The sequence below is a fragment of the Falco cherrug genome, chromosome Z (assembly GCF_023634085.1).
Source record: "Falco cherrug isolate bFalChe1 chromosome Z, bFalChe1.pri, whole genome shotgun sequence".
NCBI classification, from domain to species: domain Eukaryota; kingdom Metazoa; phylum Chordata; class Aves; order Falconiformes; family Falconidae; genus Falco; species Falco cherrug.
The window spans coordinates 49,162,017-49,187,242 of NC_073720.1; the positions used below are offsets into that span (position 1 = coordinate 49,162,017).

General features: G+C 40.4%; 1 protein-coding gene across 2 annotated transcripts in view; it reads right to left on the minus strand.

Annotated features, from left to right (window-relative positions):
* Positions 1 to 4,607: 4,607 nt before the first annotated feature.
* The window catches only part of ROR2 (receptor tyrosine kinase like orphan receptor 2), a 154,380-nt gene continuing 133,761 nt past the window's right edge, over positions 4,608 to 25,226 (minus strand). For both annotated transcript variants that reach the window (XM_055699661.1, XM_055699662.1), the window contains exons 5-9: positions 17,240 to 17,367; positions 13,526 to 13,840; positions 11,554 to 11,799; positions 9,657 to 9,859; positions 4,608 to 7,999 (exon numbers count right to left, since the gene is read on the minus strand). In XM_055699661.1, coding sequence (XP_055555636.1) covers positions 6,557 to 7,999; positions 9,657 to 9,859; positions 11,554 to 11,799; positions 13,526 to 13,840; positions 17,240 to 17,367 — 2,335 coding nt within the window. In that variant the 3' untranslated portion in view covers positions 4,608 to 6,556. The remainder of the gene's footprint in view (positions 8,000 to 9,656; positions 9,860 to 11,553; positions 11,800 to 13,525; positions 13,841 to 17,239; positions 17,368 to 25,226) is intronic.

The window sequence follows — 25,226 nt, forward strand, 5'->3', positions numbered from 1 at the left end:
ATTACTTCTTTAGTTTGCTGCCTATTTTCCTACCCACTATTGCATCTGTTAATTACAGCATCTTTTGTGGTTCTGAAAAAACTCCTTTCATTTGTTAATGGTAGTGTATATCAAATAGTTACCTCTAAAGCAGTCTAAGAATTAGAGTTGGATTTCTTCATAAGATCGTTGAAACTGATTGTTATGAATCAAAATTACAGCAGCTCCCAACATCTCCAGTGACTACTTCAGCAGTTTGAAAAAAAAATTGTAAGAAGTCTATGTGAACGGTGGCTCCTACAAAAAATATCTTCTTCAGCAATAAGTATAGAATATGTGGCAACAGGAACACTTTCTATACACCTCTGTGATGGTAATTTATTAGATGTTGTATAAAAACAAACATTAAATTAAATTAATACAGTAATTTAAATCTAATTTTTTTCCTCCTAATTCCATCACTTCTAGAGTTAACAAAAGAACCTACTGAACAGATGGGTTATTTCCAGTTTTAGACATAGGTCTTAAAAAGGACAGTTAAACCATCAGGTACACTGTAATTGAGATAAAGTAAAGTTCCTCTTTCAGATCAATGGAAATGAGAAGTAGCAACATCAGATTCTGCATTCCCTCAGTATCGTATTATTTTAAATTCCGACTCTCCTGGAGGTTTACAGCCCTGTGAAACCCATACTATTTCCAGCTCCTGCCATAACCTCAGTTGCATTACTTCCCCTTGCTCATGCAAACTTGCAGTATTCAGATATGATTTAGCACCATGTTTTTTCATTTAAAGCAACTGGACAGGGTCAGGGATAGTGCCAAGACCCTCAGCGAGGGTGTTGGAGGGAGAGTGGGAGCACAACTGTGACAATGACAGTCAATGACAATGACAACCCCTTCTGCAAGTCCTAGACGTGGGTGCTGCTGTAAGACTCCTTATGTCAGGCTCACCTCTAAGTCTTCTCCTGGCACAGCCCCGAGTACTGTGATGAAGGATTTCACTTTGCACTAGAAGGAACTGGGTTTGGATTCAGAGCTGCAAAAGACCTTACACAACCCTGAAACATCTGCACATTGAAAAGAAAGCAAAGGAAGAAACAGCCCCTAATGAACTGCAGTTATCTGAGTATGCATTGCTCCTTGCTGTTTTGTGCCTGTACACACGTGTTGTGTGTACATGCATATGTGTGCACGTATGTGTGTATGTGCATGCACACGCACACATTTCATTTGACCCTGAACACAGACCTATTGTCTTATATTCCAGAATATATTTTCTTCCAAAACCAAGCATGCATACGTGCATGCACACACAGAAGTTGCCTTCTATTTGAGGTCACAAAGCAAGCCAGGGGGGCCAGTCTTCTGCAGTGGGAACCGAGTGTTATGAACACCACCATGCATTTATCTATCAAGGAGGAGCAGTGGTTACAGAGTCCAGATGCTACAAATCTTCAACATCAAACATAGGGCAAGAAAGGAATATTAAGTGAAAAATATTTTCACAGCATTTTTCTGGGAAGGAAACCTTCCCTACAGTGCATTTTGGTCTAGAGAAATATCTGCCTGACCAGGATATGGACTTGGTTTACCTTGCCAACTGAGCAATTTAGTATTGATAGTCCCTGGGTTGCTCAGACCTCATATTGCTGATTGAAGGAGTCAACAACTTGTCTGCAAGCTGGGCAAAGCTGAAAGGTTATACGAGGTCACTTTTAAAAAAATGAAAACAAAATTCAGTTTTCTAGTCAGATGGAACTAAACCTCATTCACTGAGCCATGTCCTTGTTCATGCTGTATGCTACTACTCTTCTAATCTTCTAATAATGCTTTCCCAGTGTCTGAGAAAATCCCTAAAATTTGATTCCTGACATTCCACTAACATTTCATAGATTTATTTATAGAACAGGAACATACATTGCTCCTTACAATAAGAATTTAATCCCTTTCCTCTAACAGAGGATGAATTTGCTAGTGGAGTTTTTCCTTCATATTTTGGGTAACTGAAACGCTGGTTTTGAGAACAGTATGCGGTAAGAGTTTGCCTGTCTAGAAGGAGAGAGTTACTGTCTATGCAGAGTTAAACTATGACACATAAACATTCAAGTGTGGCTTTATTTGAAGATACTTGTAGCTGGGTATTTCATCCTTACTTTTTTTTTGGCAAACACCTCAAGGTCTCAAGGTCTGACATCTTTTGAGAGTGCTCCACCTCAACAAGTGTCCCTGAGCTCTCTCCCAGGAAGCATCAGACATCTTCCCTTCATTCCCACATGGCCAAAGTGAGACAATTTCTCTGAACACAGAAGCTAGTGACATCTAATGAACTCCTTAGATAATAAGTAAGAAAAATATTCAAATTCATATCTAATAAAAGTTTGAGGTACTGTTCCTGTGAAGTATTTTCCCTTTGACTTATTGTGATGTTTGCAGCCATGACAGATACAGGAAGCAAAGGATTCATATCTCCACAGGGAGCATGTCCTTCTGGATCAGCCTCTAGGGAAATCATTAGATAAAAATGAGAGTAGTGATACCGAGATGAAGAGGAAGGAATGAAGCTGCCTATCAAAGCTTGTAATAATAAGGCCTGTTTGTACTCATAACTTTGCACTGTGGATGAATCCTCTGTTCCTATGCAGCTGTTTATACTGCATTGTTTATAGTTTTGTCTTCCCTATAGTCCCAACATATAAAACAGATGAAAAAACCCTTGCAATAACCCAGATCCTGAACAATATCAGAACAGGATTCAGACTGGTGTTCCTGCAAGGCTGCACTAGTGTGGTGGAGGTGTGCACATCTACAGCAACTTAAGTTTCCCTGCTCAGACTATGAACCACCCCTCATCAACCCTGCCCTGTGATTGCAAATTCATTCCCCATCTACCCCATATGCTTTTGCGAACCACACATGTTTTCAGGTACAGTCAGATGCCCAGTTGACCAAGGCACCGTTGGATCCTATAGATGTTTGGTTCTTTATGCTCTGGGACTCATGAACCCAAGAAAGTCCTGTCATGGGTCAAGACTTTGCCATGGCACTTGTGATTGTGCTGCTCCCAAAGCCCTCCTGCCTTGGGTTCTGGCTTCTCCCCTCCTGCCTCTTCCTCACCAGGACTCATGAATTCATGAATACAGGCAGTGCAGACCTTCAGGCTTGTTGTTGTTGGTCTCATCTCCAGCTCTGACAGGGACCTGTTCAGCACAGGGATGTTTTGCCCTCCCCTGAGGTGAGTCTCAGGACCATTTTTGTGCTATGCAGGCATAAGTTGCACATAAGAGAAAGGGCTGATGCCACCACGGCTCCTTCCACCTTTTTCTCCAACAGCTCTTTCTTCGTAACAGTCTGAGCCAAGATCAGACACCTGCACCATACTAGGAGCTGGGTTTGAGTGAGGACAGTTAACCAGGTGATATGAGCAGTGGAGAATGTAATGCACCAGGTCCAGTGTCATATACCACTGGAGATGGGGAAAAGGCAGTCTCTGTCAGCCACAGCCTCCTGCTTTATCAGTGGGCTGCTGTGGACACTACCAGTGCTCTATCTACTTTTCCCAAGGTCAGTCCCTGTCTTAGGCAATGTCATCATATTGCCTGAAGCAGAATACAGAACTAGCATGAGGCAAGAGCAAACTTTCAAAACATCCCCCAGTCTTCTCAAAAGCACCTTGCCCTGTCCTGGCCATGCATACATATATTTGTTGCCTAGAAAAGTTGTTCTGCCAGGACAAACCCTAGCTTTCCTAGCCCTGGCAGGAACTCTGCATGCCCTAGTGAGCAGCATGGTGCTGGCTTTGCTGGTCCCCAGCCCTCAACCCTTCCCCCACCTATTTTTATCTTGCCACCTTGTGGCATCCACTTACCACCACATCCCTTCCCTGCTCTTCTTTGGCCTAGCTTCCAAATCTTGAGGAGGAAAGGCAGATCCTGACTACGGCTGGGTCTTTACAACAGACATCACAGGAGGGTAGCCTGGAGAGTTGCAGAGCAACAAGTTAGTGCCAATATATGACTTACAATAGCCACTAATGTGTTGGTAGTGGTACCCACTTGTGCAGAGGTACTCACCTGAGCCACAGAAGAGGTGTTTGCATGCTGTCATGGCTCTGATCGTGGCAGCTCAGGGAAGTGCATCCACATCAACAGAAGTGAGAAAACCCCTTTGCAGTACTGTATCACCAATGCTGGCCTAGAGAATTGTATACCATTCCTCTACCACCACTTTGAGAGGTCATCCGCATCTTAGCAGGGATGGGAAAGTCAGTATAGGAATCTGTCTCATTTTTTCTGACTATAGTGATTTATAGGCTTGAATTTATGAGGCTTGAAGAAGGGAATTAAGAGTTTCCCAGATGGAACCCAAAACACCCAAAGTTGTAATGCTCTTTGAGCTTAATGAGAAATGGGCTGAACCTCAGACAGTGCTGTACAGAAGCTTCCCTTGACTGCCACTCATTATTTTATTATAATCTCTTCTCTCACTGACACATCTGTGGTGCAACTGGACCACTTACTCTCCATTTTTCAGGCAGCAAGTTAGGAAAGGAAGCCAATGTAGTTGATTAATGAAAGTCATTAATCTGAGAATGTGAAACCTAGAAGAAAAAAAGACCTTAAAGTAAATAAACTTAACATTTTTTATTTATTTATCTATACTTTATTTAGTAATAGCACCCAAAGCTGCATTATTTTAACACAAGTAATAAAGCTTTCATATTTTATTCCTACCAGTGCATTTCCAAATCCAGGTGAAATGCTGGAAATAAGTAATGCTGAAACATACCATGAACACAGGGTGTAGATCACAAAGATACACAACTTACAAGTGAATCCCAATGCAATAAAATAAAAAGTTGTAGTTTAGGTATGAAACCTGTAACCTAAAGAACTGTGGTCTTTTCTATTTCCACAAAGTACCCTAACAAAGCAGCGGCTGTAGGAACTGTAAAGATAACATACTTAATGATACTTTTTGCATCACTTTATTGAATAATCCATGTTGGATGTACAACTTATAGCTATAGTGTGTGTTGGCTACAATGCTACAATGAGAATGTGTAATGCTTGTATTACAGAAAGGGTCATGAAATGTATGGACCTGTCTGCGTATTTAACAAAATGAAACAGCAATACAATAAAACTGCACCACATGTGAATATTGTAAATGGTTAAGTTATAAAGTCATTCATTAAAAAAAATTCAAATAGTTCAACAAAAAAAGTATATAAAATGTAGTAAAACATAAATTACGTTTAAAGGTCTGTACATGATTCATCCTGCAAATAGAAGCACAAAACCAGCACTTTGTACAGTATTGCTTATTTTGGTCTTCTAAAATTCAAAGATTCATTTTCACTACAGAGGCAGGAAAAAACATGGTTTCACACGCAATCCAGCAGTAATTGTGGTAAATCAAGTAAGTCTATAACCCCGCACAAAACCCAACATTTTTACAATGCAGGAACATACATGTGGAGTCCTTTTCTATACTTGATAACCAATATGCAATTAAAGTTGGATTGTTAAGTTAGTGCACACCTACAATATCCCCTACAATATCCCCATTTTTGGTTAACAGTGTATTAAGGCTGCTTGCTGCTGAAAATATACAGCAGAGAAGGAATACTTTCATCCACAAATGCAGTCAGATGATCTCATTTGGAAGCTTCCGTCACGGTCATTCATTGGGAATGATGAAAGAAAGCCATCCTCTCTCCTCTCATGTTATTCCACAAGTCGTTGTGGATGCTGTAAGTTTATGTGTGTTCAAAATCATTTGGATAAATTCATGGTAGAAAATTCCATTGAGGGCTATTAAACAGAAAAAGAATCCACTTCTGGCTCAGGAAGTCCCTAAGCCACAAATTGCTGGATACTGGGGAAATACCCTAGGGAAATTCTACAAGGGAAATTGCCCTTGCAGTCTTCCCTGGGCAGACATTACCGATGGCCTTTTGCGCCATGCTACTGGGCTGGACAGACCCGTGGTCTGACTCAGCACAGTCAATTTTATGTTCAGTTTCCCTACTTCTCTGGTTGTCGTAATACAAACACAAATCAGTATTCTCAATTTGTTATTTTTTCAGACTCAAAAAGCAAACAACAATCTCGTGTCCATTATGTCAAAGAGATAAATACTATAAACTAAGCTGTCCATCACATCCAGGGCACTTCTTTACACTCAGAGCAATTCTGCAACCATAGTTGGATTCCTTTTTGTGTTACTGGTTTAAGCATAATTCACTAACATTACACTCACGTATCATGATATACATGATGTGCAATGCTACTCTGCAATATGTTGCACAGCAACAGTACATAACTGAAAAGCAGCTTCCCTCAAGAACTGTAGGACAGTAAAAAAGATTAAACCCAGAAATTCTATACCATCATATTTGGAAAATCTGATGGTGGCAATGGTCAATAAACCCGGTATATCGTTAATGTTGCACTTTAAATGGGTGTAGTTTTGTTTCTTCTAGTCAGATCAAAATCACTGCTATTAAGCCTAAGGATCTACAGTCTCCATGCATGGAAGTGATGTGAAATTCTTAGTAATGAGGCCGAATTCCTTAGGCTTCTGATTGAATTTCTGCTTCGTCCATCTGAAGTGTGTCATTATCACCCAGCAATTCTGTTTCAGGCACAGAGCCCTCCTCTTCCTCTTCCTCCTGGACAGGATTCTGTGCGATGTCTTCTGTTCCATTGTGTGTGTCATCCGTGCCCTCCGAGAGCAGAGCAGCCCTGTCAGCCACTGATGCATTGGAAGGTGCTGTTGTTACGTAGCCTGTGCTGGTGGATCCACTCCCACTGTGGTGGGAGCCTGGTTTGGGAATGATCTGTGGAGGCATTTGCTGAGGAGCCATTTGCATTGGAATTTGGACAGGATAAAAATTTGGTAAGTAAGCGCCATAGGCAGGCATTGGCTGGTAACCATTGACTGGAATGTAGAGCTGGGGAGGTGGAACCATTGGTCTCATCTGCCCTTTCATTTGTATGAACTGCGGTTGAGGGAAAGCTGGAGTTTTCTGCTTTGGTCCAATGTACCTAGCATTGCTGACGTTGCTAACAGGGCTTGTGCTGAGAGAACTTGTTTGCGTGGTGTTGCTTGCCCCAGAGGTTTGCGCTGAGCTGTTGTAATTAGAAAGGTTTCCCCATGTTCGTAGTCTGTTGTGTATATCTTTAAATCTTGGTCTTCTGTTGGGAAATTCATTCCAACACTCCAACATCAAAGTGTATATCCATGTGGGACAGTCGTCAGGACATGGCAAAACCTGTCGGTTCCTGATCATCTCAATGACATCCTGGTTAGAATAACCACAGTAAGGTTGCAGGCCGTAACTGAAAACTTCCCACAACACAACTCCATATGACCATATATCTGAATCAATAGAAAACTTGCCATACATAATAGCCTCAGGGGACATCCATCTGATAGGAAAAAGGGAATTTCCCATCAGTTTGTAGTAATCAGCAGCGTAAACCTCCCTGAAAAGGCCTAAATCAGATATTTTCACATTCAGTTTATCGAACACCAGTATATTTCTAGTGGCCAAGTCCTTGTGGACAACATGGTGGCTTGAAAGGTATTCCATTCCTGCAGCTATCTGAGTCACAATGTGGAAAAAGTCTGCTGGTTCCAGAGTGGATTTTACTGTCTTGTCATCATCAGTGCTGCCAACATCTGAATGGGGAGATCGCATCACCAAGAACTCATGCAGGTCACTGTGGGAACAGTAGCTAAATATCATGCTTATGGGCTGTTCCTTTGTCACTATTCCCAGCAGACAAACAATGTTTGGGTGCTGTAATCGTGATCTCATCATTGCCTCATGCTTGAATTCTTCTCGAAGAGCCAGTTCTGCTTTGTCTTTAAGCGTCTTGATAGCGACAGCTTGAGTCTGTTCACCTGGCGCTGTACCAAAAAGATGCCCCTTGTAGACTTTGCCAAATCTCTCCTCTCCTAGTTCCTCCATAAACCGCACAGTGGACAGATTGATTTCTTTAAGTTTAGCCTGAAACAGGGTAAAGAAAGTAAGTCAGCAAAAAATCACAGTGTTTCCTAAACTACAGCTTTTCCTATAAAAAAAAAAGCTTCTACTGGTTAGATGCTCCAAATGGAAGACAAATTGGGTCACAATTACTTCAGCTTTTTGTATATTCATATCAGCACACTGATTTTACAGTTAACCTTGAAATGAGTTATACTATTATCAGAAGTTTAAATTGAATTATGCTGCAAGATGATGACTATAATTATTTTTCAAAGGAGTGACCATATTCCCCACAAGCTAAACAAATAATCCGTTCAGAGTAAATCTGGTAAATGGTGATGTCTATTAACTGCAGCAGCGCTTGCCCTTCACAGTAACCCAGAGGTGCTCACTGGAGATCTGTCAGAAAAGCCGTGGCCACTGGCTGAGGAGGTGGCAGCCTAGGGGTAAACTGACATATCCCTTCCAGCAGAAGGAGGAACAAAACCTCACTCCTTCAGCCCTGCAGTAGCAGATAGGCCTTTCTCCCCTGTTGCACTACAGGAACAGCTGTACCCCTGCTGAGAAACCTCATCCTAGCTCTGATGGAGAGGGGTGGAAGAGGACCAGAAGAAAGAAGGAATTTCTCTCTGGTACATGAAGGAAAAGGTGGCAAACCCAAGAGCGATAAACTTCAAGAGCCTCCCTCCTGCAGCTGACAAGGAAAGCATGGAAGTTTGTGACAGTGATCTAATGGGTCTGTCCTGATGGGCTGAAGGAGTTCCAGACCAAGCCGAAGGCAGCTGGCACAGCTCTACACACAGGACACCGCAGCAGGAGGGAGCAGGGCAGGCTGGAAAGATGCTTTAACAGTTAATTTGGGAGCAATCTCTGATTTTAATGGTCATAAGACTGTGAACTGAACTAAGTATTTTCCAGCAAAGCCCAGACTCAGCCATTAAGCCTCCCCCTTAACACACAAAATCAATGCACTTTGTTACAACTGGTAATATCTTGCAAATATTCTATGGCTTCCTGAACAGATGTTGCCAATTGTTCCAAACTGAGCATTGGTTTTTTGAGCTTGCATCTTGTAATGCTGTTATTAAAAATGCAACATTAGCTCTGAACAGGATTTTAATGCAGAGATCAGTTAGTTGACCCAGAAAATCATACGCAGGAACTAAGATCCGTAGACAGGAGTTCAAAGCCATTTTCATTTCACCGTCCTTTGTGATACACAGCCTTAGAAACATGTTGCACCCCAGCTCAGCTCCTTTCTCAGTGGTAGTTCAGAATACCAGTGGACTGAGCCAACAGATTAGACAAGAAACCTCACCGTGCATCCTGCTTTAAACAAGCAAACCAACTGTGGCATTACCAGGAGCGAAAATGAGCTGCAGGCTGAAGACTGGATCAGAAATAACATTTCCAGTCACTGAGACAATAGGCAGAAGGGGACTGACAGGTAAAAACAAATGTCATAAAATACTTTGTCCTGAAAGCTGTTGCCTAAGGCCAGGGTTTCTAGATACAGCTAGTGAGTGCAAGATGTGCTTTTCACTGAAGTAGATGAGCAGCACAGTATGGAAATCAAGTCACTTACAACTTGGCTCAATTTGAAGACCGAGAACCCGAGGCACTGAAAGCCACGACACTTTGGAAATATGTGGCCTAAGGAAACCCTGGAAAAAAATACCTGTTTGTGTTGATTAATGAGTGGCATTTCCATGTCCTGGCTAGGAGATGCCATCAGCTGGCGGCGCTGTGGTGTAGCAGCAGATGTCTTCTGCTTGTTTCTGCACATACAGACCAGGAAGAAAAGGCAGGCAATAACCAGAGGGATGGCTATGCTGGGAACCAGGATGTAGAGGATTCCCATTTTACTGTTGTCATGTGGACCTGTCAGGCACAGAGATGTTCATTGTTTAAGGTAAGTATTTTTAAAGCATTCTATAGAAAAGAAAGAAAAAAACCCACAAATGAAACAAAAAACCCCAAACCAAACCTACAGTATGACTGTTAATACTGTATTTTAAACAAAAAGTACGCTCCTACAGCTTGAAAACCGAAGTCACATTACCCTCTCCGACACAACTTCTCATTAATTATCTCAAAGAAGTTTGAATGGACATAGCAACTTGCAGTATGAAGATAAACCACGAGCCCCACATTTAATGTGTTAGCTGTAACAGCATGGCATGTGGTTTATTTCACATTATTTTTGAGGCTTCCGGTTGTGGAAACTGCAGAACATAGACCAGAGTATCATTGCATTATCTCGTTCAAGGGATAAAACTCAAGAGAGCAGCCTTCATCACAGTATATAAAGCAGTGAATTCAATGTGATAAACCATAGCAGAACATTGCAGTCTGGCCTTCTTGCCCAACTACAGCCATTTCATCAGCTCTCTGCTCACTTTTTACCTCCACTGGTACTACTTCTGCCCAGAATAAAATAAATCTCACTTCTCACTGGCAGAGGTATTATTTGTTCTGTACTTGGTACAATAAAAGTGCTTTTATGTTACAGTGAGATAGACATGAAACAGCCACCAATATACCCTCAGAAGACTTTTCTGGAACCTTCCTGAAATGCTTTCTTTTTTGATACTTAGAGATTCTAGGAAAGCATAGTGATGTCCAAAATATTCATTGGAACTGCCTGGGATGTTTTCTGCAATGTGTGGTTTTGCTATTTGTGGCTACTGCTTTCACCACAACCACATCCAAGTGTTATCTTTGCACCATGTTACATGAAATGTAGAAATTTATTATAAATGTCAAATCGTATTACTGTAAAAAAATGAAGTAACTAAGAAATTTTGTATCAATTTTGAGCTCTTAAATATCCAGGCAACCCATGGCTTCCAAGATACATCTGTTTTTGCAGGAAACACACTTTTCTTTCTAATGAAGCACAGCATGAAGTTGTTTTGCTGCGGCCAAAGACTGTTACAACCGTAACAGCTCTAGAGTGAAGGCTGTCCCAGTACAGGGAGGTGAGTGGGACAGTATTAAGCTGTGAGAGATGAACTTTTTATTTTTGCCATTAGTCGTGCAGTACAGAGCCACTAGCAGGTAGCGTAGGACTTTTCTGACAAGATCGTCTGTTTTGTGACATCTCTGCTTCTGCACCTCACACAGGCTCCTTCCCGCCAAGCATGGTGCTGCATCTCCCTCTACAGGATCTGAAGATCATTGCTGCCTACAAGATGCCACACAGAGTGAAAGCAATATGCCATTGAGCAGTGTGAGCAAACCAAACACACGCAGGTGGCAAGTATGTCAAGTCTGGCATTTGGCATGTTAGAACACAAACCGCAACCTTATCATTAATTATTATCTCATCTTAACACCCAACACATAATGAAAGCAATATATAATCATAAATAGTAATAGATGATTAAAACGTGTCACAATATCTCAGTTATAAGCTATGAACTCCAGAAAATATTAAACACAAAACAAGGGTCCCACATTACAGCAAGTGAAACGTTTGAAACACTCTTAAGTGAACTGTACTTGTAAAAATAGGGAACATTACATACACAGGACTTAGGAAAATAGTAGGGGGAAAACAAGAGAATACATACTACAGGAAGGTATGTCACACAGCTCCATGCGTATGTTTTTATTCTTTGTAAAACACCAGGGCCCATCCATCTGACCTCCAGGATTTCGGCAATATGCATGTCCTCCACCTAGCTCTGGAAACTGTGTGCTTGTCAGATCATGGTTGTGGGGACTCTGAGAGTCCCAGAGTTGGCAAGTGTGGCCAGACTTCGTAACGCTGACCATTCCTCTGTAGTCTGCTCCAGAACCATTGTAGCACTGATGATCTGCAACATAAGATTTGACAAGAAGTTGCAAATAACAAAATAGTCAAGGCCAGCAAGACCACAAGAGTTGAAATGCAGAGACCATGTATGCAAAAAGTACTTGATTTTAGGTACTTCAGGGTTTAAATGAAAGTTGTGAGGTTTGAGATTTCAGTTCTGGGGGTATCTGTACTCTTACACCCAGTTATTTCTGGATTCTGCCTTGGAGTGTCCCAGCTCTATGGCTATACACAGCAATATTTGGTAACTCTGAATGCAAGTTGATACTAAAGAGTAAGTATGGACCTTTAGATAGAAGACAAGATAAGTTAAAGTAAATTAGAGATATGAGTTTCACTTCAGGAGAAGTCTTCATATGCCAACAGCATAAACTTCCCACCACTTTCATTTCTTGTAATCTTCCCATCTTCCTCACACTACTCACTTCCTAGAGAAATTAGTGCTGCGTTTTCTAATGCCTTTCTTCTAAAGCCTTTCTTCTCTTTAGATACACCACTTTCATATCGTTGAACTCCTATCTTTAATCTCTGTTTTGCTGCTATCCTCCCTTTATACATATATACATATATATATATATTTGACTGCTTGGCTCCCATATATATCAACTGCACTGATTCATGCATTTTTCTGCATGTTTGCAACATTACATTAGCCATTTTTCCAAGTCCACCTGCCCAGCCCCCAGGAATCCAGCTCTCAAAGCCCTTCTTCCAAACTCCCAGGATAATCAGGTCGCAACTTTCCCACCAAAGAGAGCACTTCTGGCTCTGAGGATCAGGGATTACTTTTGCCAGACTTTTTATTGTTTTTATTCTCATTCCTTTTGCTTGATACCTCTTCCCTGGATGATTTGCCTCTGTCATAGTTTTCTCAGTTATTTCTGCTTCTCAGCTGCATTACATAGCACACAGCTAGTTTTCCATGTCCACCATTATGCCATGACCCCTGCTCTTAACTGTGGGTGCACCAACGATACTCAGAAAAATCTTATCACACTTTGAACTTTAAGCATCCTTAGTCTCTTGGAGCTTCCTTGTTGAATATTGTTGAGGGAGGTGATTAATTGCTAGGAAACAAAGTAGGAAAAAAATTGTCAGCACATAATTACTGACAACAGGAAAGTCCTTCTACTCCTGGATGCAAATACAAATCCATGGAAGCAAGATCAATGTTTTCACCCATCCTGTGTGGGTGAAGAAAGACAAAACACTCCATGCTCAATTTACAGGATTAATATTCTTGTGGGTTTCATTATAGAAAGAATGAGTATTAAATGTTTAATTTCTTAGCAGATTTTTCTAGTGAAGCTTCCACAGCCTATTTGAGGTTTATTCATATGTAAGGAAAACTCCCAAATAGCAGTATGGGGGGACTCATCCAGAAAAGCAAGGACTGAGCCAGAGCTGGGAGCAGGCATGTGGGGAGGGAAGCCTGTGACACGCTGCTTCCCCTTGCAAATCTGAGTCAAATCAGTCGTTTTGTAGACCAGGGTGGTTGATATAAGCCTTTTGAGTACTAAGCAGCATCCTTTAAACTTCCTTGCCATCCTAACTATACCTTACAACAGTGCAACTAAGGTCAGTATTAACATGATAAAAAGTTGCGGCATCCAGTATAGCAGTACTTTCTTTACAAAAAGAATAGCTGATAAAATATCACCTCTCAGACCCAACATGAGGAAGCCACAAGCCTTACTTTTTCCCACTGATGAAATACCCAGACTTACATCGGCTGAGTCTCTCCACAGGAATCCCAATCCTTATGCAGTTGGCAGCTTCCAAGGTGTCAGGTCGTGGGAGATCCTCACACTTAGGCAACTGTAACTGCATCAAGATGAGGGGATTTGACCTAGCGATGTTGTACTCCTGCCTACAGAGATCATTTTCCAGAACTTCACATTCATCCCGGCACAGCTCCCGCGGCTTAGGGGTCCGAGAGCGCTCATCACACAGGGGAAACACAAAGTGGCAGAAGGATGGTATAGCAAACTGTGAGCACTGATCAGACAAATGTGTGGAAGTGCCAATCATGGTAAATGCAGCTGGAAAGGAACAAAAGTACTGCTTAAGTATTAAGTTATGAAAAGCATAAGAAACAACATATTTTCATTACATTTGCCTTTTACAATGTCCATGTTTTCTTGAGGGTCTAACAGCCCACTGAGCAGCAGGGAAATTAGGTCATTTCTGCTGTAAAGGAGAGCTGACAAATGCAGAAAGCAAACCCAGCATCCCAGTGACCCTCTGACATCTGCACAGAGCTTGTAGATCTTAGTTCTTAGGAAGTTACCCAAGTGACTAGCACTGAGCAAACTGTTGGCACTTGACTAATTTTAACTTCAAAGAATAAACAGTGCAGGCAAGAGATCTGCCAGGATACTGACATGTATTTCCAAAGTTCCTAATTAGGTAAAATCTGAATGAGGGTCACCTAGCTTCTTCCTCCTGCAGACGTTTTGATTAATAAAGAAGATGAGTTTTTTAAGCCTTGACAGGCAAAAGAAAGTATGCCTTTGGTATTTGGGAAGATACTGCTATTAATAGACATGAAAAGCCTATCAGGCAGCAGTTTTGGGGAAAATGAATGTCATCAATCTCAGCATACTGCTAACATTAATATGATGTCATAATGAATTAGGAACTTAATCGTCCCCTTTAGCTCTCAGCATTGACACAGTAACATTTATCTGAGAGTTTTCTTGCACATTGCAAAGAAAAGACAAATGCGTGTGTGCATTGTATTTGGGGATGAATCAAACTTTAAATGTAGGAACATGCATTCCCACACTGGAAAACATTTGTGAGTAAGGCTTGCTAGACTGCATGTTCCACCAACACACACTGTATAAAGAGAGGGAATGAGCAGTTCAAGTTATTCGGCAGCCTATTTACAACCTACAAATCAACTTTTCCCCTACTGTTCAGCTCTGTCCTTTCAACCCTCTACTTTCTGCTGCCACCTGCTATCAGAGAGTCTCCTGTCTCTTCTTAAACACCACACATACAGCAAGCAGTCCCAGTCCCAGTCTTTTGTACTGTTTATACCTTTGCTTATTTTAATGCAGGAATATCAACACAGGAATATAACCCCTTATCAGTCATGTAGGGAACACTGCATGCAGGCATGATATCAGGCGTGAAATGACAGCTGTGACATGTGCTTGTCCTGAAGGCTAACAAGGAAAAAAATAAACCTGGAGGAGTGAAGCAGTCACTGTTGGCTGTTTGAAACTCCACACTAATTTTTGTGAAGATGTTACAGAATTTAAATCAGCATGAGCAAAGACTGCACAAGTCACAGTCATGTCCTTATTTTGATGGGAGGTGCAAAAGCCAGCAGGACTGTGTGGTAGCATCTAAGGGGTTTATTTACTTAGTTATTAAACAGACACTAAACAGCACAGCAAAGACATCGCTAGCCACACATGTCCACAGGTCAGCGATCAGGTCCGTGCACTCTTTATTGTTGGCCTTCCAGTCTCTCAAGTCATGTCTCAAGATTTTCTCCAGAAACGTCCTTCTTTTTTAATAGAAGGATGCAATTCTCATGTAACCACATGTGCAGGATGGAACAGCACTAGGGGCTGTAGAGGCAAAGGGGATGTATTTCATACATCAGCCCAGCAGAGAAGGTAAAAATCCAGGATAAAAATTCCCTATAGGTGTCACCTGTAACCTTGTTAAATGTTCTTGGCATCGGGCAGTAGGTGTCACCGTTTCCCACGCACAGCCTCCCCTGAGCGCCCCATGGGAGGTCTGACCACTAACAGCTTCCACCAAAAAATGGGCAAAAGTACAAGCAAAATCTCAACAGCATTTATACAGCAGATTTTTTTTTTTATCTATGAAGTTCGAAACTTCAGAAATACCTTGTCATTTGGACAGAGAACGTTCAGTGTTGCAGTACTTGCTTTTACACATAAGAAGACTTGTAAGAACCAAGTATGCTGTGAAATTCTCAGGGTTATTTTGCATAAGGCATTTGGTATGTCCTTCAGATGTGTATCGTTTGAAAATGCCATATTATTGATGGATAATCATTACTGCTTAGCTAGGCACTGAGCAGCTCTACATGGTGATCCCCAGAATTTTCCTAAGAAAGAACAGTTCTGGCAAAAATTATTCTCAACTCCAGCCCCCAGCTTCCAAAAGATAACCAATGATCAGATCCAGCAGCCAGTTCACGAATGTCCATGTGGTGTATTCCAGAAATAAGTATAACTTGACCAACAAACATTTTCTGGAAGATATCACAGGTTTGGGGTTGGATTTTGTGTGCTTGTTTGTTTTGTTTGGGGTTTTTTTTAGGACATTATGAACCTAATTTGCAGAGTTACAGATTTAATCATTTCAGGTAGCTGAAAATTTCCGTATTACTGGAATACATCCAAACAGGTAGAGTTTATGTCATAGAAAAAAATTTTATCAACAGTAATGATCAATAATTAATGACATAACGGTAAAAAAGGCTGGTGTTAAAACAGTAAAGAGGTAGAAGAGGGGAATGAGTTGTAATAGTACAAAGAAAGGTCAGCACCTGAATTTTGCAAGTCCCAGAATCTAATCACTATCTGAAGAACAGAAAAAACCCTGACCTGGATACCTGGCTTTACAATGAGCCTTTAAGGCATTATCTTTAAGGTGACAGAGCTGACAAGTGAAGTCAAACTCTTTTTGGTGACTAGCTACATTAAAATTGCAGATTCAATTAGTAAGCCATATCTGGCCAGATGCAAATAAGCTCATGCTGGACTGAGTTAATTGGTCATACATTATGACAAACAGTTTGCTCTGTTTCACAGATTCATTTGCTTGCTCAACTTGTGTACATCAGAGTCACAGCTAATGTTAGCTAACTGAGGTCCAGTGAAGAAAACCCATGTTGATGTACAGCCCACGAAAAGCCATTAAGGTTTTGGTTGTGACTGTACTGAAACAACAATCAGAGGAGGGATCCGCAGGGACAGAGCACAGGAAGGTTGACTCTTATTTTATATAAACCAATGTGAAATCCAGACTATGCTGGAATTATGCAACAGGGGAGGAAACCCAAAGAAAAAGCCACTATACATTTTTCAAGAAAATAAAAGTTTTTTATTACTTCACAGATTGTTTTCTTTTTCAAATATACTATTTGAATCCATCACGCAAAAAGCTTCAGTATAAACTAAAAGCTGTTAAAAAGTCAATGCTCTGACATTTTACTAAAGGACACAGAAGAAGCTTCTACACATGACAGCAGATAGACATCTTCCTTGCTCCAAATTTTGCTAACTGCACAAGTGTGAAACCAGCTCACCTCCTGGAAACCTTAATGTAAGGATTTATTAGTCATTGACCAATAAAACTGAATAATAAAACCGGATGATAGCACTATTTATACCTGAATTGGATATTTTCATGGATGTTTTTTACCCTGCTACAGAGATGTATAAGCTTACCAGTAATACGGTTTTCAATTTCCCCTTGCATCTGGAGGGAGTCCACATAAATGGTCCTATTTCCAATGATCCGTGCACACGCAATTCCCCTGTATGGCTGACAGAACCCATCTTCATGGTAATCTTCTCTGCGAAAGACAGGTTAGGATTTTATAAGCAGATGTCTAGCTGACCCCCATGAAATTTTACAAAATATATTCTTATAAAAGGAGAAATTCCCAAAAGACTGTAAATCTGAAATTGCTCCATTCCCCAGGTGCAGCTTTCTCCTCCAATTCTTTTTATACTACCTTAGAAGTATTAATGAGGCACCCTGTAAATAGCTCATTAGAGAAAGAATTAAACGAAAACCCAAGATTAATTTTAAAATAATATACAAACAGTAATGGGATTTGGCAGATGAATCTATTAAAAAGCCTGTAGAATGAAACCGCAACATAAATCTTGTTACATGCCCCCAGGCATTTTCGGGCATCTAGTTGTACCCAGTACAACTAGGCAAACAGTTGATTCTCCTCTCCCACCTCTCTCTCTTTCTTATTTCCTCTACTGAACAGCAGAAGAGATCTTGCTGAGCTTTAATTAAAAGGTGGAATAATCTTGAACTCTGAATTACGTAAACAGAATAAAAAGTAAGGTTTTAACCTCTTTTCCTCTTCGCTCTAGTCAGTCAATGTCAAATTCCTCTTCCAACATATATTTAAATACACTTTTCAATTCAGTGAGGCTTTGGGCCAAATTTTACTCCCTTAAGTCAACATAAATATTTTGGCATAAAAGCACTAGCCTAAAGGCTCAGTGGTTCAATGCATCATCCTCAAAGCCCCAGTAAATAATACAGAGATGATCTGTAGGTCATAACTGCCTGAGCATCAAAAAGGGGCTTCAGAGTGAGAGTAAGAGCACTCTCAGAGTTAATATCCAGTATGCCATGTTATTCTTCTGGCACGGCACTGCACAGCCTGTGTGCTAGGATCACTAGCCTGGTGGATTCACATCATGTCATTCACTGCATGGTAGACCAAAAAAGGCATAAACCATGATCTAGAAAACCATGACTCTAGAGTAATCCTAGGACACCCAAAAGCTTAATCAGCGTTTGTAACAAAATGGTCAGTTCAGAAGTCTGAGGTACCTTCCAACACCAGTGATTTTTGAACTATTACTTCAGTACTCTTCTGCACTTTGTACTTCATTATCTTTGGATATCAATACCTGTTCTGGTTTCTCTCACAAATACTTCCACCCTTCCTTAGGGTGCCACATGAGCAGGACAAAACCGTCAGTGATTACGTGTACAGCCACGTAACTTCAGCTGGGCCAACACAGCACAAAAACCTGTTGCCTGACAAGAGCTACCCATGATGAGCACATCAGCCAACGCCTGCGCAGTGCCGAGTGCAGCCCTTATTTCCAATATCTTATTCTGTCTTAGGAACCTCTTTTTGTTTTTCCTGTGCTGTGTCTCCCTGATAAAGCTCATTTCTCCAGGGAAATGTTACCACTATTTCTTAAAGTATAAACTCTTTGGCAGTGGAAGGTTGGGCAGGACTGTTCGTATGGTGTGGCCAAAAGCTGGAACCATCCATCACCACTCAAGCAGCATTTCTCCCTTTCCTCCCAGAAAGACAATGATTTAACAGAACGCGATCCATCATACAGCTGCTAGATGAAGCAGAGTGATATGAAGTGTCTCATGCAGTTGTCCAGATCTGGCCTTTATTTCCTACCAGTCTGATTGTTAAATATTCATAATGCAACATTTTGTTTACAAACTCTGAATCAAGTTCTGCTTCCACAAAGACAGGAGTTTTCGATTATGATGGATGAAGCAAAGGAGGACTCATTCGGGAGCAATTAATTCCTGCAGTGAAATTCTTTCACTCTCATAACAAAAACTCTTAAATTTGCAACAATTGCATCATGCCTGAAGGGATAAAAATATCAAAGTATTTTGTCCATGCCTGTTTTATGATCCTTGACCACCTCAGTAGGGAGTCAGCAATTCTCATGAGGAGATGAATGGATATGAAACCTCTGTTTGACCTCTTTCTCAAGAGTAAATTCATGCCCCTATCCTGCAGAACAAAGTCTGCAATATGTCTAGTTGAAACTGTACCTCACACTTTGACGCTCAGTGCAGGGCTGTCTTGGCAGCGCACACACACAAAAAAGAGCCTATAAAAAACAGCACTCCAAACAGTATGGGTTTGGTGGCAAAAGCAGTGTGATCTCTTACTTATCTCAGCTTACTTATTTCTGTCAAGAACTTCTAAATACAGCTTAGATACTATATATACACACATATGCTCCCCTCTCCCATGTTATAGTCAAGTGCTGATTGAACTGAACTGGATATGACCATTACCATGGATGCAAGCAAAAGTAAACAGTAACCTGGTGTCAGATACTCTGACAGAAGCTGGGCTGTTATTCTGCATGCATCTTTGTCAGGTCAGAAAACTCAGTGAATACAGTTTGACTAGTACTAATATCGAGGGGGCAAAATTACATCAGACTTCTTAGAAAAACAGTTGATTTCAACAAAGCTGCAGAAGCGGCAGGACTACGAATCTCCTTACAGATTACTCTTTCCTTCAGCTGCATGTTCACTTAGCACATGGCAAAACATCCACAGCAAAAAGCAACCGGAGGGGAATCTGATAATGCAAAAGCAGTGTCATGCTCAGTTTAAACAGGAGTCTTTGGAATCACATGCGGCTTTGATTCATGCTCCAAACCATATGCCAGCAATCCAGTTGCTGATCAGAGCAAGAGTTAACAGCTGCTGAAAATAGGCAGAATCATAGAATCATTTAGATTGCAGAAGATCTTTAAGATCATTGAGTCCAACAGTAAACCTAACACTGCCAAGTCTACCACCACACCATGCCTCCAACTGCCACATCTACACATCTTTTCAATACCTCCAGAGATGGTAACTCCACCACTTCTCTAGGAAGTCTGTTCCAATGCTTTATAACCCTTTCACTGAATAAATTTTTCCTAATAAATTTTGCTGGAGCATGTCCTAAGAACAACAAAGCTGGTGAAGTGTCTAGAGAATGAGTCTTATGAATACAGACTCTTCAATTTCCTGCTGCTCTGATCAAAAACCTTGGGAAAAGCAGAAATCTGACTCCTCAAGAGGAATCCAAAACAGTACAATTTGTTCCAGTTGCAGAAATCTTACAAGCCAACCATGATAGGTACCTTTTTACCTTTGTTATTGTTTCTTCCTGAATGTTTCAGGATGGCATTACCTTTTCTCATTACTGATTTTCTTCCATTTTAAAATAACTTCCCCCCCCCCCCCAAAAAAAAAAAACAAAACCAAAAAAAACCCAAACAAAAAAAAACCCAAACAAAAAATCAGAGTCAGGAACATCCTAAGTGTTGACCTTTTTTCACTTTTGCTGGAGGGCAGTCTCAAAGACACTGCACCTGGAACATGAATTCTCTCAGCACTCGGTAGAAGTAGGATACATTCTCCTACAGAGAGAACTCTCCTCCTAACTACTTGTCAGGTGTTTCACCAGAGTTTGAATTTAAAAATAAAATCATAAAGAATCTGATTAAACAGAGTCTGTATTCCTAAAGCCCCACTGCCATTTATTAGGATAAATGCTATTAGTTTTTCTGACTCACAAGGTGATCTTCTGCTAGAACAACAAAGTTAAGAACTAGCCTTTCTAGTATAAACCTAAAGCAGGAGAACCTTTCATTTCAGGCAGGCACAAGCAAAGCCAAAACACTGATACTACTTTTATGTACAACATGGGTTGTCTCTAAGATTGATCAGTCTTACCACACCTGGAAACATCTTGAAGAACCAAGCACTAAGACATTTATACATTCCTTATCACACGTGCACTGCACTGCCTGATTAAACACAATCTGCCTTCAGGTTGGTGGGCATTAAAAGTCTGTATGAAGTGGACAGTTAACCAAGTTCAGTGGTATAGTGCTGGTTCAATCTCCTCCCACTGACAGAAATCATAACTTCCAGGGATATCTGGGTCTATAGAGGAAGCACTGGAAGAATCAGGTGCCTCTGAACAGGAATAAAACCCAGCATGCATGAACAGGAATCCCGCTAGCTAGAGGTAATGCAAGACTTCCATAAAGTAGATATCTGCTCTGGAAGTAGATGGAGAGATTTCCAGGTGTACTGCACGTGCTGCAAAAATATACTGAACATCACCACCCCTACCCTTGCACTAAGCATTACTTTAATTTCACCTGTGACACAAAAAGAACACTTAACAAAAGACTACAAAAGAAAATACCTAGGTAGCAAAGAGGCCTTTCTTAACAGAAAACCTGAAATGCTGAAAGTGTACATGTGGGCACAATGCACTACGTGATATATGTGTAATACAATCTATTGTATGTAACTGTCGCAGCTGAACAGTCCAGAGGGCACATGAAGCAAAAAAGTCCCTGTAAATAAAAGGCAACCATGAAAACTGTTCAGTATTAATATCACCTTGTGAAACACGTAAGTCTAATAAGAGCTTTCAGTATGTATTTGGTGGCCCTGAACACACAGTGAGTGCAGACCTGGTGGTTTTGCTGAAAAACTGAAAAAACACATGAAGGTGTAACAAGCTTCAGCAAGGGTTCACAGAGGGAATTCTGAAAGCAGAGTTGAGAGGTACTAGATATTAATTTGCCAGTAAGATATCTTCTTTTCTGATTGCATCCCACAAACTTAAGTTACAAAGAAAACAGAAACTTGTAAGCTGAATGTATTTTTCTGAAAACAGAAAAGACACAACACTGTGCATCAGCCATAAAAAGAAACTCAGAAATCCTCCAGAAAATTCACAAAGAAAACTTTTTAAATTTAATATGTAAAAAAAACCCTATTAACTTAATAATACCCTACCAACCTACTCTTGTAATAAAATGGACAAAAACATTCTTTAAAAACATAATTTGAGAACAATTTATTTTAAGATATTCAGATAATAAATTTAGAAGTTATTTGGAGAGATGCATTCTCAGCTTACACTTTACCGAAGTAAACAGAACTAAGGCAATTCATGGAATATAACAGGATACTCCAAAGGTTAGTTTTTTAAAGGATAGTAGAAACTGTTACAGCAGTTTCCCACAAGCAAATTAAGTGCAGTTAAAATTTCCTATAATTTTCCCAAGGCAAATAAGCAACCTGAAATTTTGAACCTCTTTCATATTGTCCAGGGATTAAACAGCTTTTGATTAAAAACTGTTAAATACTAGAAGACAATAATAGGACCCGCCTCATATTCCATTGCAAGTGGAGTAGCAATGCAAGGACAAATGCACAGAAGACCATGGTTAGACAGTGACGGACAAAGGAAAGGAGAAATTATTTATGTCATCCTATTTGCTATGGGTAGAAAAATACAGTATTGGGTATACAGTCATTCATCTTGTGGGAAAGTCTCGGAGTTGTTGATACCTACAGCTTGAAAAGTGATGGCAGAAGCTCTGTAAAGAGGACAACTATAATTGAGAATAAGATCAGAAGGAAAAGGACAGGCATCGTATTTCCAACTATGAGTATACTTAGCCCGATGTGTGCCTACTCCATAAAGTACACAAGTTAAATGACCTGCAATACAAAGAATTAAAGGAATAAAACGTTCATGTTAATCAAAGAGAGGCAAATCACTCTGACTTGTGAGAAGGGCAGTATAAAGGGCTGGTAAAGACACGGGATTTTCTGGTTTTAATATACATATCTGTTCACAGTTTGTTTATACTGTATCTCAAAATCAGGACCTTTTATAATCTGACACTACAGCCCTTGTAATTTGTTACCCTTACTCTTGACATATATCATAGTGCCAGGGACGGAACTCAACTCACAAGGGGATCACTTTTCAATGCCTAAAACGGGTTCACGTCTCCAAATATTCAGGCCCTCCCACTGAAAGAGGTCACAGTGAAGATCTAAGAGAAACATACTACCCTTGTCATATGCAATATCACATCTATAAAATTTGCCTCCTGTCAAAAAGATAGTGAATTTATATTAATGTTACTATAAAAAAAATACTTGGTACTTTCCAGTCAGGCTTGTATATTTACCTTTCATGGAAAATATAAAGTAAAACATTAGATTTCTTGTTTTCCATGAATTAAAATTCGTCAAGAGTGTTGCCTTTTAAAATAATAGTTACAATAGGCTATAAAATTGCTCCTTCTCATAGGCCTCCTGTTGTGCACAGATCAATGGAAATTTTACTGCTGATATTCAAGGCAACAGACTGGGGTATAAATATTTGATGGAGGAAAAGAATGAGATTTTTCGAAACTGCTATTGTATGAACGATTCATATTCATCCATTGAGAAGGGATGGGCTAATGCCAGAGCTCCTGACGTTACCCATAACTTCTGTGCATACAGGGCAGAAATCCAGTAACAGGCACAAAGGGGTTGGAGGTTGTAGTGGAGTTTCCAAAACCCATGTGTACAGGAAAACCTTAAAAGAAAAAAAAAAAAAAAGGGGGTGGGGGGGGGGGGGGAGAAAAAGAAACAAAACCAAATAAAACTCAAAACAAAACACCACAACCAAACCAAAAAATCACAAACCATAAAATACCAAAAAACCCACACCTGCACATCTGTGTCCAGCCAGCTAAAGCCAAGAAGCAGAAGGGATGACAGGGACAACTTCGCTGCCTGCATCAAGCCCCTGCCTGGATGGAGTCACCCTGCCTCAACGACATGGGAGAAGGGCACAGGCTTCCTGCCCTACCTGTATCCATGCTCTGAAGAAACAGTTTCATTCTTTGACCAAAGGACTGTCTGCTAATAACCCACCTTTCCGGCACATAAAATCATTGTTTGCACATCTTCACCCGTGTCTAAAGATCAGTGCTCCTGGGATATCAGAAAATACCCATCAAAGTAGTTAACACCTTAAAGGGAGACTTTACTGAAACACCAGAGGGATGTAAACTTTCCCCATATGCTAAAGGAATGTAATAAATAGCATCAGAAAAGAAGGGGACCGTAGTGTTAAAAAGTTGAAAACTAACAGGGAGGGGAATTTGTATAAATAGTCATAGCTCAGTTGAAGTCAATGGACCTGTGACAATTTATACTCACCAGGGATATGGCCCATGACTTTTGCTACCAGATGCTCACTGAGTGTAACAACAGACCCCAAAAGCAAGATTCCCTTACGCCTAGCATACAACCTGGACAAATATTAACAAACAGAATTTATTTTTGTGCTTTTTATCTAAGAAGTAGTACATAACAGAATCCCTAGAAAAGTACTTAGTCACACTTCCCGAACAGAGCAACTGTGCTGCATTTGATTTGAATATTTATCTGCTAGTTCCTAAAAAAGTATATTGTGACCTGAAGCTTCAGATTCAATGTCTAAGATCAGTAAAAAATAACAGTTAACCTTTACTCTTCTGATTCTACTACATGATTAATTTGTTAATATTAATCATAGGATCTGAGATACCATGTTAAGCCGGGTAATAGAGCAATTAATTGAAATATCATTGGTAAAAACACAGCAGCTGCGAATGGCCTTAGTGTTTGTGACAAACTAGAGAAAAGTAAGTTGCTTATCAAACTGCAACTTCTAAACAACCTTATTTTTAGCTTATTGCAATTATTGCCACAAAGGATTATGGAAGTATCTTTAAACACAAAACTCAGGCCTCCAAGTCTGTCTCTAAACCACAGTCCAAATAATGTTTTAAACACATATTCTGATGTTACCATGAAAGGAGGTATTTAAATGCTAGGTATTAAAACGGTATTTAAATGCAAGAAGGGGGGAGGGCATCAACAGGCACACACCTTCATTGAATCATGAACCATATTGTTCTCCTCACTAGGCATTGCCTTAAGAGGGTGTCAACATTCCTAGCTGAACTGTGTCCGTTCTAAGAGATACCATGTTCAATTATTCAAGTAGATAAAATCAATGGAAAATGGCATTGCCTTCCTTTCTTTCACAGAACCATC